This window comes from Bombina bombina, chromosome 5 (assembly GCF_027579735.1).
Source record: "Bombina bombina isolate aBomBom1 chromosome 5, aBomBom1.pri, whole genome shotgun sequence".
Classification (NCBI taxonomy): Eukaryota; Metazoa; Chordata; class Amphibia; order Anura; family Bombinatoridae; genus Bombina; species Bombina bombina.
Window position 1 is genome coordinate 750,209,630 of NC_069503.1, and position 16,234 is coordinate 750,225,863.

At 35.8% G+C, this 16,234-nt stretch overlaps 1 protein-coding gene across 3 annotated transcripts in view; it reads left to right on the top strand.

Moving 5' to 3' along the window:
• Positions 1–16,234, top strand: part of CARMIL1 (capping protein regulator and myosin 1 linker 1) — a 668,567-nt gene that overhangs the window by 336,552 nt on the left and 315,781 nt on the right. For all 3 annotated transcript variants that reach the window (XM_053714815.1, XM_053714816.1, XM_053714817.1), the window contains exons 10-16: positions 328–416; positions 1,684–1,778; positions 3,849–3,935; positions 6,942–7,045; positions 8,035–8,112; positions 9,136–9,212; positions 13,733–13,837. In XM_053714815.1, the coding sequence (XP_053570790.1) occupies positions 328–416; positions 1,684–1,778; positions 3,849–3,935; positions 6,942–7,045; positions 8,035–8,112; positions 9,136–9,212; positions 13,733–13,837 (635 nt within the window). The remainder of the gene's footprint in view (positions 1–327; positions 417–1,683; positions 1,779–3,848; positions 3,936–6,941; positions 7,046–8,034; positions 8,113–9,135; positions 9,213–13,732; positions 13,838–16,234) is intronic.

The following is a 16,234-nucleotide window of genomic DNA, read 5'->3' on the forward strand; positions in this document are numbered from 1 at the left end:
GAAAATAGTCCTGATATCTCTCACCTATAACTGAATCTGGGATAAATGAGCCTCATGGTGGTGGGTTGTTCAACTTTATGACTTACTCCTACTTACTTACATAATGGGCCACGTGATTTCACATTTGTACATCCACTCAAACTATAATACTAAATATTTGATATTGTTTTATCAGACAGTCTCTTATATTCTCCAGTCTTTGTCTCATTGGTTTTCTACAAACACAAAATAAAAGAAACTGCACATTTGATTGCTCAATTTCTTCTTCAGTAATAGCTGCAGTTTAAGTACCACTTGACAGCTGTTTATATCTGTTTTATATTCCAGTCCACTGATGTCTGTGATCAGATTCTCCGTGTTGTGAGCAAGTCCAGTCGACTAGAAGAATTGGTTCTAGAGAATGCAGGGCTCCGAATGTAAGTCTTTATTAAACCAGACAATGCATCTTAATCTTTATTTAACTGGACACTGAAAGCTCAAATTCTCAATAGTGCATATAAAACGCCAGCGATACAAATATTTTTTTTCATGAAAAGGGTTAAGAATAAGGTTTTACAACTTTAATTTACATGTGCAGAAATATATGTGCTTAATGCAGGGGTCAAGTCCTACAAGAAAAAGTGTGGAAATTTACCAAGACTTTCACCCCCCTCACAATTAATATTATATACACACACACACACACACACTGTATGTATATAACTTATACACTTTGGTTAATGGAAGAAAATGAAATCCAATGAAGGGTTGAATGGTTGCCTTTGGGCCTGAGAATCCTCCTCTGTCAGAGTCTCGCCCACTTAAGGTTCAATAGTCCTATTTCTGCTGAGGGGAGCTAAATAACCCCAGAGCAAGTCACAAAGAAATGTAAGCACCATGTATTACACACAGCAGGACTGCTGACATTTAGTGTATTGTAGGAAGTGTTACTGCCCATTACTAGAGGATCTCACTATCCCTCTAATCAGACTGTGCTCCAGCTTTTCCCACCAGCAGCAGCAGTGTGTACTAAAGCTTTTCTTTTCTCTCTCCAGAGGGAACTTAGTTTCTCCTCCAAAAACACGACCCCTGGCTTAACGTTTATAGTATTATTATTTATTGGCTGACAGGAGCGTCTCAGTTTTCACTGGAAGACATAGCCTTGCACACTGCTTTCTGTAAAGAAGAAAACAAATTGTTAACTTTTTTTTATTCAAAAAAGAAAACCTAGCTTCATAAAAGAACTAAAAATTATCTGTTTCCCTTTAGACCCTTTACCTCCAAAATAGGGCTGGATCATATTGCTGTGACAAAGAATGATTGATCAGTGCAGAAATGTGCTTCCAATATTTGCTTATTTGCAGAATTATTTAATTTTTTTACATCCAATTAATGTCCACTCACAGTTTCAAATATAAATTATGCTGAATATGTATCTCTATGAGAGCTTTGACATTTACTGGCTTTTAACAAATAGGATTTGTTAAAAGCCTACATGGATTTGGGTTATCATTTTTGCCCCTAATGATTATAAAAGTTTTAATGCAACCTCTAATGACAAGCTGCAGTTGGTTGCTTAACCAATAAAGCTGCCTCACATACTTTTACATGAGTTAAATTGTTTGTGACAGTTTCTGTGTAACATCATATATTCTTTGCTAATTCTGCTCCTTTTTTAATTTATTTTTTTGTTTAATTTTTCAGAGATTTTGCACAGAAGTTATCCAGTGCCCTAGCACATAATCCAAACTCAGGACTTCACACTATAAACCTTGCCAGCAACCCACTCGAGGATAGAGGTAATTTAGTTATTTTTTTCACTTATACTCCTCTGATAAGTGGATTTTTATTCATTTCTTTGGCTTTGCTTCTGTAATAGACTATTCTGCTCAGCATAATTGTATTGTATATATGCTGTTCACGGCTGAGTAACAATTCTTTTGCTTATATTCTTTTAGTGATTGCCTTATTGCTTAAGCTTTTCCGGATGCATGCAGTTAAAATATAGTTTGAATTGGGCTTTTTTGTCTGCCTTTTTATTTAGTGTATGTAAGCAAAATAGTAAAGAATTACAATACAAAGAACGATCTTTGTCACATTCTATCATACATCACACAAAGCTAGTTTTAAAGAGACATGGAGCTGGTTATGTTATATTTCATGCAGCAGCTTACTTGGTAGTAGCTTTAAATCTTAAAAATGGGTACATCACTATTAGAAAGGTAAACTATCAATTTAAGCATCTACCGTGTTTCTCCATTTAAAAGTGCTTCTGACGCTTTTCATTGCTCTCCAAATACAGGTTCTCCTTAGTTACTACCACATGATTTCTGGAGGTGTGAATGAATGTAAATCTTTTTTTTCCAAGTCATCTGACTAACCATGACATTTTTTTGCTTATTTGCTCTTTCCAACAAAAACAAATATTAAAACAATAAAAAAATAATAATAAAAAAATAAATATAAATATATATATATATATATATATATATATATATATATATATATATATATATATATATATATATATATATATATATATATATATATATATATAGATAAATAGATAGATATAGATATTATAGACTTTATGGAAGAGTAGAAGAGTATAATCTAAATGAGTGAATATATATTCTTTTAGACTATGTAATATCTATTTTATTTTTAATAATAATTGTTAGCTGTAAATTAAAGGTTTAAATTGAATTTGTGCAAGGTTTAGAAGGTTTAGGTATAAATCGCACACAAAAAGATCCCAATAATTTCTCTGATTGATGATCTCTAATTGCATTGAACTCTCTGCCCTGTTGTCCCTCCTCTATTTATTTTATAGGATTTGTTTTTAATTTTATTATTATTATTATTATTAAAAAAATTTTTATAGAATGTTACATTTTAGCAAAAATATATTGTGGAAAAGAGACCGTGTACAGTAACATTGGTTTACCCTTAATGTGACCAGATTAGCTTATTTCTCTATATTGATACAAAATCTTCCATATCTTATCTTTCTTTACACAGTGTGACCAATATTTAGAGAGAAAAATGGAAAGCACACACACTGAGAGCATATTTTATTTTTAAACATCCTTGTTTACATAGCTTTTCTATACCCAGTACTTACTGTAATATTGAAAATTTCAGTATAGGTGGTGTTATAACATGCCAAAACAGCATTTCAAATAACAAAATAATTGTAGAGGAGGTATTTGCAAACAGTTTAATATCCTCCATCAGGTAAAATGGATCATTGGGAACACATTAAAGGAGAGAAAAAAAAAATCACAGTACTGTCACATACTACCTGCAATCTTTATATGTTGTCTCTCTATGGTAAAAATTACCTCATCTGTATGTATCCATAACAGCTAATACTGTTATATATCAAGTACCTTAGTCCACCACTCAGTGAAATAAAATCACACTGTATAGGATCCCCCCCAGCCTGTCTTTTTCTGTAACCTACCTTCTTCATTATTTTCAAGATTGTATTTAAATTGACAGGGCTTATTTATAATTCTCTATTACTGGTTGTCGTGGAATGAACAGAGCAGGTATTAATTAGTGGGAATCACAATGCTAAGACTTTGAGATATTCCCCTGTGTGAAAGAATATATATTGAACTTTAATTTGCAATTTACAATCCAAAACTGTTATTAATCTCTCTAATCCAGAAAAGAAATTTGCATGCTGAAAGGCAATTTAAAAATACCTGTTCCATGTTTGATTAGGGTTTTTAAGCGCTTTGCATTTCAGTTGTAAGAGCTACAAATTCACTGTTATTGAGCATAATACTATAGCTGACTTAATTATACATTTCTAAAACCTTTCATTAGTATTCTGTATTGAGTTTTATTAATTTTTATAGGTGTATCTTGCTTAAGTATTCAGTTTGCCAAACTCCCAAGAGGACTGCAGTATTTAAATTTATCGAAAACCTCAATATCACCTAAAGGTAAAATGAACTATTATTGTCATACAATTATATAACTAGATAATTTAGATGCAAATATGTTTAGATTATTCCATGTGTTTTTCTACTATTTATATTTAATTTTATGGCAATCATCACATTATTTTTTAATTTGTAGGGAATCATAAAGCATTTTAATTATTTTGTTTTTCTATTTCCTTCATTTGCAACTTCACAAACATATTTTGATATTGAAGTTTTACCTTATTCAAAACTATTTGTAGTGATTTCTGAAAAATATATATTTGTAAAGGGAAGAGATAAACAGTGTGATGTGCATTGATGCTTATTTTATTTTCATAGCTTATTTGTTAGTTAAGTTCCATGGTACGTAACATTATCTATAAATCACTATCCAGTGAGACAAATGGAATGGCTAGTGATTTGAAACAATGACTACCATTTATATAGTCTTGTTAGTTCCTATACTTCTCATCAGATTTACTGTTATTATTTAAATCATGGCCCTTATGAACACAATATCGGCCTATACTCCTATAGTTAAGACTCTGTACTTTCAAATGTGAATAGTACTCCAAACAAAATTTAGTGAGCTGCAAATTGGACCTGTCATATTAACTTAATTCCTAAGCTATTGGCTGCTCGCTTTGTGATCTGTTATTTTAGCTATTATATATCTATTTTTTAATAAAAAGATGACTGGCAGATAAGTATAAGATTACTAATATCAGCAAAACTGAAGGATATCCACGCCATGGAAATAATACTATACTCCAAATATTAATATATATGACTATCAATGAATTACTAAATTATATTTGATATTATCTATATAGGTCAGTTAAGGTGTATCCAAAAGGAAAATTTACTCAATGATTCTAATACAGAGATCAGTAGGGCAGTCCTTGGCATAGCTCTTTTTCAGTTTTATTGATGTAAGCATCCAGTGTGAATTGAAGCAAAACCATAATTCGAGTTTAAAGAAGCATTCTATGTTAAACACTGATTTTAAGATGGTTATAACCTTTAAATAGCCTGCAAAGAGTGAAACACAGTCAATTTATTGCACTCTATATGCTCTTGTTGTGCTGTAAATATGGTCTCTAAATGTCTATGCTCTAGATATGGTCAATGAGTTAATCATGAGCAGGCATACATACATATGCAACACTCAACAGCTGCATCATCAGACTGAGGAGCAGCACAGGGGTGTTTGGTGGTGCAAGTGTGACTTTTTTTTAATTCTTTTGCAGGGATTAAGTTTAAGAGAATTTAAATTAAAAATAAAATGCTTTTACATTGGACTATCCCTTTAATTTGATTATAAGAATTTACAGTTTGGCTCAAGAGTGGACTGAGACCATTCAGGACCCCTTAAAAATAAGGGAAGGGGCCCCATAGGTGCCACATTCCTACCAGGACCCCCAACCTTCAGAGCCAGTCACCACACTCTAGGGCACCCACAGTGACAGACCTTCTCCCAGGGCCCCCCACACTCCAGCTCCCATATCAACAAACCAGCCACTCCAGGCACAAGGTCCCCACTCCAGGGTCAGTGCTCCCTTTCTGCCCACCGTTGGCTGCTTATTTACAGCTAGTGCAGCTCTTAAAGATGTGGTACCTCTTAATCATCTGCAGCTCACCCCAGCTCACAACCACTAGCTGTCAATGCTGAAGCTGCACTCGCTAATCTTTGAATGGTGGTGGTAAGAGCTGTAGGCACTCGCTGTGTGTGTGTGGTTTGAATGCTAAAATTTACCTGCCACCCACTCACAGTCACAACCACTTGTACAGCTTAGTAGTCACCGCTGTGCTAGCTCATTTAACCAGCTGTGACTCTGTATGTAGGCAGCACACCAGGAGCCTTGGCAGCACCACTGGCAGGCCCCCTATGTGTCAGGTTCTCGGTCCAGGTCCTGTGTGCACAAATTGTCATGTGCTTCAGTGGCATAAGGCAATGGAACCTATGAGTTCTGATTAATTGTTTTTATTTCCTTTCTCTTTGTGAAGGAGATGGAGAGAGATGAATTCTTCTTTTGTCATATTAGATGGTTTTACTAGGAGTATAGGGAGATGTCTTTCCTGTGCTTATGCAATCTGCTTAAGAAAAAAGTATGGTGCTATAGAGTGCCAAAGTGTACATTCAGAATTCTAGTCTGTGAGGAATGTAATGGTAAGATGAGGTTTATTCATTTTCTTTGTGATTGGAAGTTAAAGGGACAGTCAGCTCAAAAATGTTTATTGTTTAAAAAGATAGCTAATCCCTTTATTACCCATTCCACAGTTTTGCACAGCCAACTTTTTACCTCTGTGTGATTACCTTGTATCTAAGCCTCTTCTGACAGCCCCCTGATCACATGACTTTTTATTTATTATCTATTGATTTGCATTTTATCCAATTAGTGCAGTGTTTGCCACAACCCACAGGCGTGAGCACAATGTTATCTATATGGCTCACATAAACTAGCACTTCCCTGTTGTGAAAGGCTAATAAAAAAACTTGTGATAAGAGACTGTCCTTAGTGGCTTAGATCTTTGTTTAAAAGACCTTTATTTTCATTAGTTGGTTCCAAAAATTACAAGAACAATTTTTCAAACCTACAATAGGCTCTAAGTAATGACTTAGACCCTATTGTAGGTTTGAAAAGTTGTTCCTGTAATGTTTGGACCCAACTAATGAAAATAATGGTCTTTTAAACAAAGAATTTAGATGGTGGCTGGAGTGCTTTGGATGTATGGCTATTTGGATTGACAAGATTTGGCAAATCTTACTCCGTGCCCTACAAACAGGTGTGCTGTTCTTCTTCTCTTTCTGATTCACTTAAGTGGCTTAGAAACAGGCAAAAATTTAGAGGTTTTAAGGTTACAAAGTATATTAAAATAACAATGTTGCTTGTGCAAAGCTGGGAAATGGGTAGTAAAGGCGTTGTCTATCTTTTTAAACAATAATAATTTTGGAGTTGACTGTTTGTTTAACAATAAAGTTGCTAAAAGATCCTAAATGTTAGTGTTCTCATTTCTTCCTAGGGGTGAATAGCCTCTCCCAGTCACTAAGTGCTAACCAGATGATTGCAAGCACGCTCATTCACCTTGACCTCTCAGGGAATATTCTTCGTGGTGATGAACTCTCAGTATGTCCTTCATATTTCTTTTAAAATAATAACATCCTTGTAATGTGTTGAAAATTGCCTTGCATTGTCTCATTTTGATTTTTTAAGATAAGAAAATGTCTTTCATCAAATAGTACTTTTAATCGAAATATGTTGTTTTAATGAATGGTCACATAATATAAGTGAAAAGAGGGAAAAACTGTGCATTATGTATTTTATAAATTATTCAGAGCTACACCCTCCTCCTTCTCTTGTATTAAAGAGAAATGAAATTCAAATCAAATTTTCAAGATTCATATAGAGTGCACAGTTTTAATAGATTTGTCAATGTACTTTGATTATCAAAAGAGCATCATTCTCTTAGTATCCTGTGTTGAAATGCATAGCTTGTTAGTCTGAGCTAGCTGATGATTGGTGGCTATACACATATACCTTGTCATTGGCTCACCCAATGTATTCTGCTAAGTCCTAGTAGTGCATTGCTGCTTTGAAGCTGACTTTAGCTATGGTTAAACACAGTTATATGCAAGTTACAGTATAATAATAAAATAATGCATTAGAGCATTATGTTTTTTCAATTTTATGTTTCCTTTTAACTTGTTTTTTTAGTCTTTTTATGTTTCTGTATTTTTTTTTACTATGAATTTGGATCATTGTGCACCTTTACTCATGTACTCAGTGCTACACAATTTATCAGCACTTTACAAATAAATAAGAACAAAAATAATTCATTGTAAAGACTATCTGTAAAGGTTTCTGCACAGTCTAAGCTAGACCTGTCTTTGTTTCCTTGTTTATTCTTGTATGTTTCTTCATTATTTCTTGTAAACAGCTGCAGCTGACAGAAAAGGAAGATAAGACTAAGCTTTTTGCTAGTAGTATCAAGTAGTTATTTGTGAGGTCATGTAAGCACTTGATTATATACAGTATCTGTCATCTATAGAAGATAGTTTACTACATACATTTTTAAACCTTATCAAACTGCTATTGTTTTTCATTTCTTTGTTCAGTACCTGTATAATTTTTTGGCCCAGCCGAATGCCATTAAGTTCCTGGATTTATCTAACACCGAGTGTGCCATGGACACGGTAATATTTATAGGATTTCTAAGTAGCATATAAGAAAAGTGCATGTTACAAAATTGTTTAAATATAAACATTTGATTTGTAGATGATGCTATGGGTTCCTGTTAACTTACAGGATTTTTTGTATTCACCTTGATATTCAACCATTTCTGCAAATTTAGTCACTTTACAAGTACTTTGTGCAAATGACATCATACTACCAAACAGCTGTTTTAGAATTTAGCTAACAAGCAGTCCTACCTGAAAAAATGCATAGATATTCTACAAATACAAAAAGTGTTCTTGTAGTTGTTGATATTTTATTGCATGAACTGTGAAGATATTTTGCAGCACTTTTACTCCGTATACCCCATACATATCTGTAATTTTATTGTTATGCCTTTTAGCTGTAAACTCATAATATTCCTCTACCCCACCCCATTTTCAATACAATCAGTACCCTAGTATCTTATTCATAATTACAGCTGAAAAATGTTGGCAAATCGTTTGCTCATCATCTCTGTAACAGACTCATATCTGCCATGACTGGATGAATCCATTTATAGATGTATCTGGATTTAGTTCTTTAATTGTCAGTGCACTTTTTCAAACATAATCAATGGTCCTTCCTCCTGTTTTATTAAAATGATAAAAAAAATACTTTTTTAAAGGCTCTATACATTTTTATTTTTACTAAAGGGACATTTAAAGTAAATAGTTTCTTTGCTTTTAAAAGAACATTCTTTTATGTACTTGGGGTGTGTCGCTTGTCATCAGCAGAGCTGTAGGAGTTATCAGACAGTGAACTTCAGTCTCTTTAAAAAAAATGGCCTCTTTATTTAAAAGGTTATACATCCCATAGTGTAACAGAGTACACAGAGATGCACAGATATAACTCTTAAACACCTTTCAAAAAAAAAGTTTGGGCTTTGAAAACTTTGCTCTTAGGAAATAATATTTACTTGTTCCAGTATTTGTTTGTGAATGATTGTATAATTTTACTTGTCTCCCTGCATTAGTAATGGTGTAATAATGTTCATGTGATAGGTTTGTGGAGCACTTCTTCGGGGTGGTCTTCAACATCTGGCTTCATTGAATCTCTCCAAAACATTTTTTTCTTACAGGTATGGATGTATCTGTAAAACCAGTTGTTGTTTTTTTTTTACTGAAACATAATATTTAGCATGTCACTGTGTATTACAAACCCTCTGCAAACAGCCCAATACACAGCTATTAGACTGCGTTCTCCACGATATGAATACATTCTAAGAAGGCCAAGAAGTCTGTTAACCTTTTCTAGTATATACAAGGAAGAAAATATGTTTCTGGAATGTCATTCATTAGCTTTGTTTCATAACCTATATAACAAAAATGGTACGTTATTAATCATGTTCATTGTGTGTGGTATTTGAACAATATATTTTGAACCCAAATGCAGTCTATATGAGAGAACTGAAATTCACAGTGGTAAAAAGGATCAGTATTTTTATTTTCAAATTACACAGAAGGATTTATACATGTATATGTCTAGATTATGTTCTTTTGCATTAATAAAATGTTGTTTTTAAGATTAAAAATACTCGGCTAGATTTAGAGTTCTGCGTTAGCCGTCAAAAGCAGCGTTAAGGGGTCCTAACCCTGCTTTTGGCCGCTCACTGGCATTTAGAGTCAGCCAGGAAAGGGTCTACCGCTCACTTCCTTACCGCGACTCCAGGCTACCGCAGATCCCCTTACGTCAATTGCGTATCCTATCTATTCTATGGGATTTGCCTAACACTGGTATTTGGAGTCTTGGAAGAACTGAGCGGTAGACCCTCTACCAACAAGACTCCTACCGCCAAAAAAAGTCAGTAGTTAAGGGCTTTATGGGCTAACGCCGGAATATAAAGCTCCTAACTACTGTGCTACAAAGTACACTAACACCCATAAACTACCTATAAACCCCTAAAACGAGGCCCCCCCACATCGCAAATACTATAATAAAATTTTTTAACCCCTAATCTGCCGACCGGACACCGCCGCCACCTACATTATACCTATGAACCCCTAATCTGCTGCCCCTAACATCGCTGACACCTATATTATATTTATTAACCCCTAATCTGCCCCCCCCAACGTCGCCGCAACCTAACTACACTTATTAACCCCTATTCTGCCGCCACTATAATAAATGTATTAACCCCTAAACCACCACACTCCCGCCTCGCAAACACTAGAATAAATTGTATTAACCCCTAATCTGCCCTCCCTAACATCGCCTCCACATACCTACAATTATTAACCCCTAATCTCCCGCCCGCAATGTCGCCGCTACTATAATAAATGTATTAACCCCTAAAACTAAGTCTAACCCTAACACCCCCTAACATAAATATAATTTAAATTAAACGAAATAATATTCCTATAATTAAATAAATTAATCCTATTTAAAACTAAATACTTACCTAGAAAATAAACCCTTATATAGCTACAATATAAATAATAATTACATTGTAGCTATTTTAGGATTTATATTTATTTTACAGACAACTTTGTATTTATTTTAACTAGGTACAATAGCTATTAAATAGTTATTAACTATTTAATAGCTACCTATTTAAAATAATTACAAAATGACCTGTAAAATAAATCCTAACCTAAGTTACAAATACACCTAACACTACACTATCATTAAATTAAATAAATTAACTACAATTTGATAAACTAAAATACAATTAAATAAACTAATCTATAATACAAAAAAAACAATCACTAAATTACCACAAAAATTTTTTTACAAGAATTTTAATCTAATTACACCTAATCTAAGCCCCCTAATAAAATAAAAAATCCCCCCAAAATAATAAAATTCCCTACCCTATTCTAAATTACCAAGTAGCCAGCTCTTTTACCAGCCCTTAAAAGAGCTTTTTGCGGGGCATTGCCCCAAAGTAGTCAGCTCTTTTACCTGTAAAAGAAAATACAATACCCCACCCAACATTACAACCCACCCTTGAGTCGTCTTCACTCAGCCGAGCCGAAGTCTTCATCCAATCCGGCAGATGTGGTCCTCCATCCGGGCGAAGTCTTGATCCAAGCGGCAAAGAAGAGGTCCTCCATCCGGGCGATGTCTTCTTCCAAGCGGCATCTTCTATCTTCTGTCTTCCGGATCCATCTTCATCACGCCGACGCGGAACATCCTCCTTCCCCGATGGACTAACGACGAATGAAGGTTCCTTTAAGGGACGTCATCCAAGATGGCGTCCCTCGAATTCCAATTGGCTGATAGGATTCTATCAGCCAATCAGAATTAAGGTAGGAAAAATCTGATTTGCTGATTCAATCAGCCAATCAGATTGAAGTTCAATTCGATTGGCTGATTCAATCAGCCAATCAGATTGAGCTCGCATTCTATTGGCTGATTGAATCAGCCAATCAGATTTTTCCTACCTTAATTCCGATTGGCTGATAGAATCCTATCAGCCAATCGGAATTCGAAGGACGCCATTTTGGATTACGTCCCTTAAAGGAACCTTCATTCGTCGTTAGTCCGTCGGGGAAGGAGGATGTTCTGCGTCGGCGGGATGAAGATGGATCCGGAAGACAGAAGATGCCGCTTGGAAGAAGACATCGCCCAGATGGAGGACCTCTTCTTTGCCGCTTGGATCAAGACTTCGCCCGGATGGAGGACCACATCTGCCGGATTGGATGAAGACTTCGGCTCGGCTGAGTGAAGACGACTCAAGGTTGGGAGATCTTCAGGGGGTTAGTGATAGTTTTTTTTTAAGGGGGGTTTGGGTGGGTTAGAATAGGGGTATGTGGGTGGTGGGTTGTAATGTATTTTCTTTTACAGGTAAATGAGCTGATTACTTTGGGGCAATGCCCCGCAAAAAGCCATTTTAAGGGCTGGTAAAAGAGCTGATTACTTTTGTAATTTAGAATAGGGTAGGGAATTTTATTATTTTGGGGGGCTTTTTTATTTTATTAGGGGGCTTAGATTAGGTGCAATTAGATTAAAATTCTTGTAATATGTTTTTATTTTTTGTAATTTAGTGTTTTTTATGTATTATAGATTAGTTTATTTAATTGTATTTTAGTTTAGCTAATTGTAGGTAATTTATTTAATTAATTTATTGATAGTGTAGTGTTAGGTGTATTTGTAACTTAGGTTGGGATTTATTTTACATGTAATTTGTAATTATTTTAACTAGGTAGCTATTAAATAGTTAATAACTATTTAATAGCTATTGTACCTAGTTAGAATAAATACAAAGTTGCCTGTAAAACAAATATAAATCCTAAAATAGCTACAATGTATTTATTATTTATATTGTAGCTATATTAGGGTTTATTTGATAGGTAAGTATTTAGTTTTAAATAGGATTAATTTATTTAATTATAGGAATATTATTTCGTTTTATTTAAATAATATTTATGTTAGGGGGTGTTAGGGTTAGACTTTTAGGGGTTAATACATTTATTATAGTAGTGGCGACGTTGCGGGCGGGAGATTAGGGGTTAATAATTGTAGGTAGGTGGCAGCGATGTTAGGGGCAGCAGATTAGGGGTTCATAGGGATAATGTAGGTGGTGGCGGTGTCCGGTCAGAAGATTAGGGGTTAATAATATAATGTAGGTGTCAGTGATAGAGGGGCCAGCAGATTAGGGGTTAATAAGTGTAAAGTTAGGGGTGTTTAGACTCGGGGTTCATGTTAGGGTGTTAGGTGTAGACATAGAGAGTGTTTCCCCATAGGAAACAATGGGGCTGCGCTAGGAGCTGAATGCTGCTTTTTTGCAGGTTTTTTTCCAGCCAGCTCAGCCCCATTGTTTCCTATGGGGATATCGTGCACGAGCACGTTTTGCCAGCTTACCGCTACCATAAGCAACGCTGTTATTGAGTGTTGAAGGGAAGCTAAGTTCTGCTCAACGCTCCCTTTTCCGAGCCTAACTCAGCCACTCAGACAACTCTAAATACCAGCGTTGTCTTAAGGGTGCGCTGGGAAAAAAAAAGCAGCGTTAGCTACGCTGGTCTTTACCGACGCACATACAGTGATTAATTTAAAGGGACAGTCTACTTGATTTTTTTGTTTAAAAAGATAGATGATGCTTTTACTACCCATTCCCCTGATTTGCACAACCAACATTGTAATATTAATATAATTTGAAACATCTAAACCTCCAAATATTTGCCTGTTTCTAAGCCCCTGCAGACTGGCTCTTAGCTCAGTGCATGTTGTTAGCTTTTCACAGACAGTGCTAATTCATGTGTTTTGTGGAGTTGTGCATGAGCCAGCACTGATTGGCTAAAATGCAAGTTTGTAAAAAGCATTGAGATAATGGGACAGTCTGCAGAGGCTTAGATACAAGGTAATCACAGAGGTAACAAGTATATTAATATAACAGCGTTGGTTATGCAAAACTGGGCACTGAAGGTATCGCCCATCTTTTTAAACAGTAAACATTTTCAAGTAGACTGTCCCTTTAAGCTTATGCGTCAGAAGAAATCAGGGAAGACATGATGGGATTTCTGGGGGTTCTCTGATTTAGGGGTGGGGTGAACTTACTAATGCGGAAAAATATCCCAGCAAATCTATTACGTTGTGGGAAAATATGGAGTGGGATAGCCAATTGCTGATGTGTTTTCATTCTATATGTTTTATATACAGAAAAGGAAAGGAGGTGCCGCCATCATTTAAGCAGTTCTTCAGCAGCTCTCTTGCATTAACGCACATCAACCTTTCTGGTACCAAGCTGCCCCCAGAGCCTCTTAAGTAAGTTCTCATTTCTTGCAATACAAATCTATATGTTTCATACATTCTTGTTTGCTGACATGTTTGTAAAATAATATCCTCTATCTGTTAACTGTATGGTCAAAGAAAATAAAGCTTAAAGGGACACTGAACCCAAATTTTTTATTTTTCGTGGTTGAGATAGAGCATGCAATTTTAACCAACTTTCTAATTTACTCCTATTATCAAATTTTCTTTATTCTCTTGGTATGTTTATTTGAAATGCAAGAATGTAAGTTTAGATGCCGGACCATTTTTGGTGAACAACCTGGGTTGTCCTTGCTGATTGGTGGATAAATTCATCCACCAATAAAAAAGTGCTGTCCAGAGTCCTGAAACAAGAAAAAAGCTTAGATGTCTTCTTTTTCAAATAAAGATAGCAAGAGAACAAAGAAAAATTGATAATAGGAGTAAATTAGAAAGTTGCTTAAAATTGCATGCTCTATCTGAATCACAAAAGAAAAGATTTGGGTTCAGTGTCCCTTTAAGTGCTCATTTAAAAGGAGATAAATGTGAAAACGAAAGTGCTCATATATTAGAGTATTTTATTATTGCATTATTGCTTGCATATAACTGTGTTTAACCCCTGCAAAAGGTTTTAAAGTCACTTCCAGAGCAGTAGCGTACTACGGGGCCCATAGCTAGTGAGCAAATGATGAGGGGAATAGATGCATAGTCACCAGTCACCAGCCATGTTAAGCATTGGATGAGAAAAACATTGCTGCTCAGAAGCTAGCTTTATCTTTTGCAAGCAATTTTGTCTAGGTTTATTTATTTATTAAACTGATTGTAAATGTCAGATTTAAGAATGTTGCAAGGGGGCGTGTCTTGAAATGGCCAAAGATGCCCGTAAACTGGGAACTCTGATACAGAAGTTAACATTCCGCCATATCTTAGTTTGCTGAGCTATCCAGCAGGAAAAATGTATATATATGACTGAGGAGCTACTGCTGGTTTGGTTGCTCCTAATATTTTTACTTTATATAAATCTCCAGGCGGGGCTACTGAGGTCTTTGGCGGCCTAGAGAGTAAAACACTCCAGCACCCCCCCACCCCAGGAAACTGGGGTAAAAGTGAACAGCAATACATTTCACTCTACCACTAATATAATATATGCTACTTTGATTCATGATCATGGAGGAGGTTTATAAAGTTTTACAAGACCTTCTGAAAGAACATAAGCTCAAGATTGTTAACAGATTGGACCATCTCCAATCTCTTGGGGAGACCACACATATGGAGAGAGTCGTTCCTGAGACTTTGCTGAAGGACGATGCAGATACTGCAGAGCTGCTGCGACTCAGGCTACTGAAAATAAGGCAGTTTCCTATAATGGGAGATTCGGTCTGTCCGCTGCCAGATCTATACATGAAAGTCCCTCATGGGCAATCTGTTCCTGCCCAGGAGGATACGACCAAACTTCTGTAGTGAGTGTCAGCCTAGGCCCCTATAAAGAAGAATTTTCCATGAAGTGGGCCTCTTTCCAACAGATATTTAGATCGAATAGCTGTTGCCCTCACCTATACTGCCTCCCCCCTCAGGTACAGGAGCCTGCCTGAGGAGCTACCTAACCAGCTTCACTCGACAGACCAGACGGGGGCACTGACGATACTTCAAGCTATGAGGTTCAGGATAAAGGCACTATCGGACGGGCATACTGATCTTGTTTTAGGTTTTGAACTCTCTTAAGAGCATTGAATTGGCAGCATTAGTGCTTTGGGATTTTTGGGGGGGCAGCAATGTTGTTTGAAGAGCGAGAGACTTTGGACACAATAGAATCGGTGTAGGATAGACTGTGGTGAGAGCATCACTACCTATATTTTTTCCTGGACTAATTCTAATGTTTGAGGATTTACAGATCTGAGACTTAGAGTTCATTGTCAGTTCCTTTATATGAACAGATGTTAGGAGACTGCAGCAGACTCTTCCATTCTATCTTATCTAATATTGTCATATAGATTCTCTAAACAGAACTGGTTTAGATAGAGTATTTTGTTAAATAATATTCCTTTTTATAGTAGAACTGCTTCTTCTGTAGATCCTAAGGCCTAGATTTAGAGTTTGGCGTTAGCCGTGAAAACCAGCGTTAGAGGCTCCTAACGCTGGTTTTAGGCTACCTCCGGTATTTGGAGTCACTCAAAAAAGGGTCTAACGCTCACTTTTCAGCCGCGACTTTTCCATACCGCAGATCCCCTTACGTCAATTGCGTATCCTATCTTTTCAATGGGATCTTTCTAACTCCGGTATTTAGAGTCGTGTCTGAAGTGAGCGTTAGACATCTAACGACAAAACTCCAGCCGCAGGAAAAAAGTCAGTAGTTAAGAGCTTTCTGTGCTAACGCCGGTTTATAAAGCTCTTAACTACTGTACTCTAAAGTAC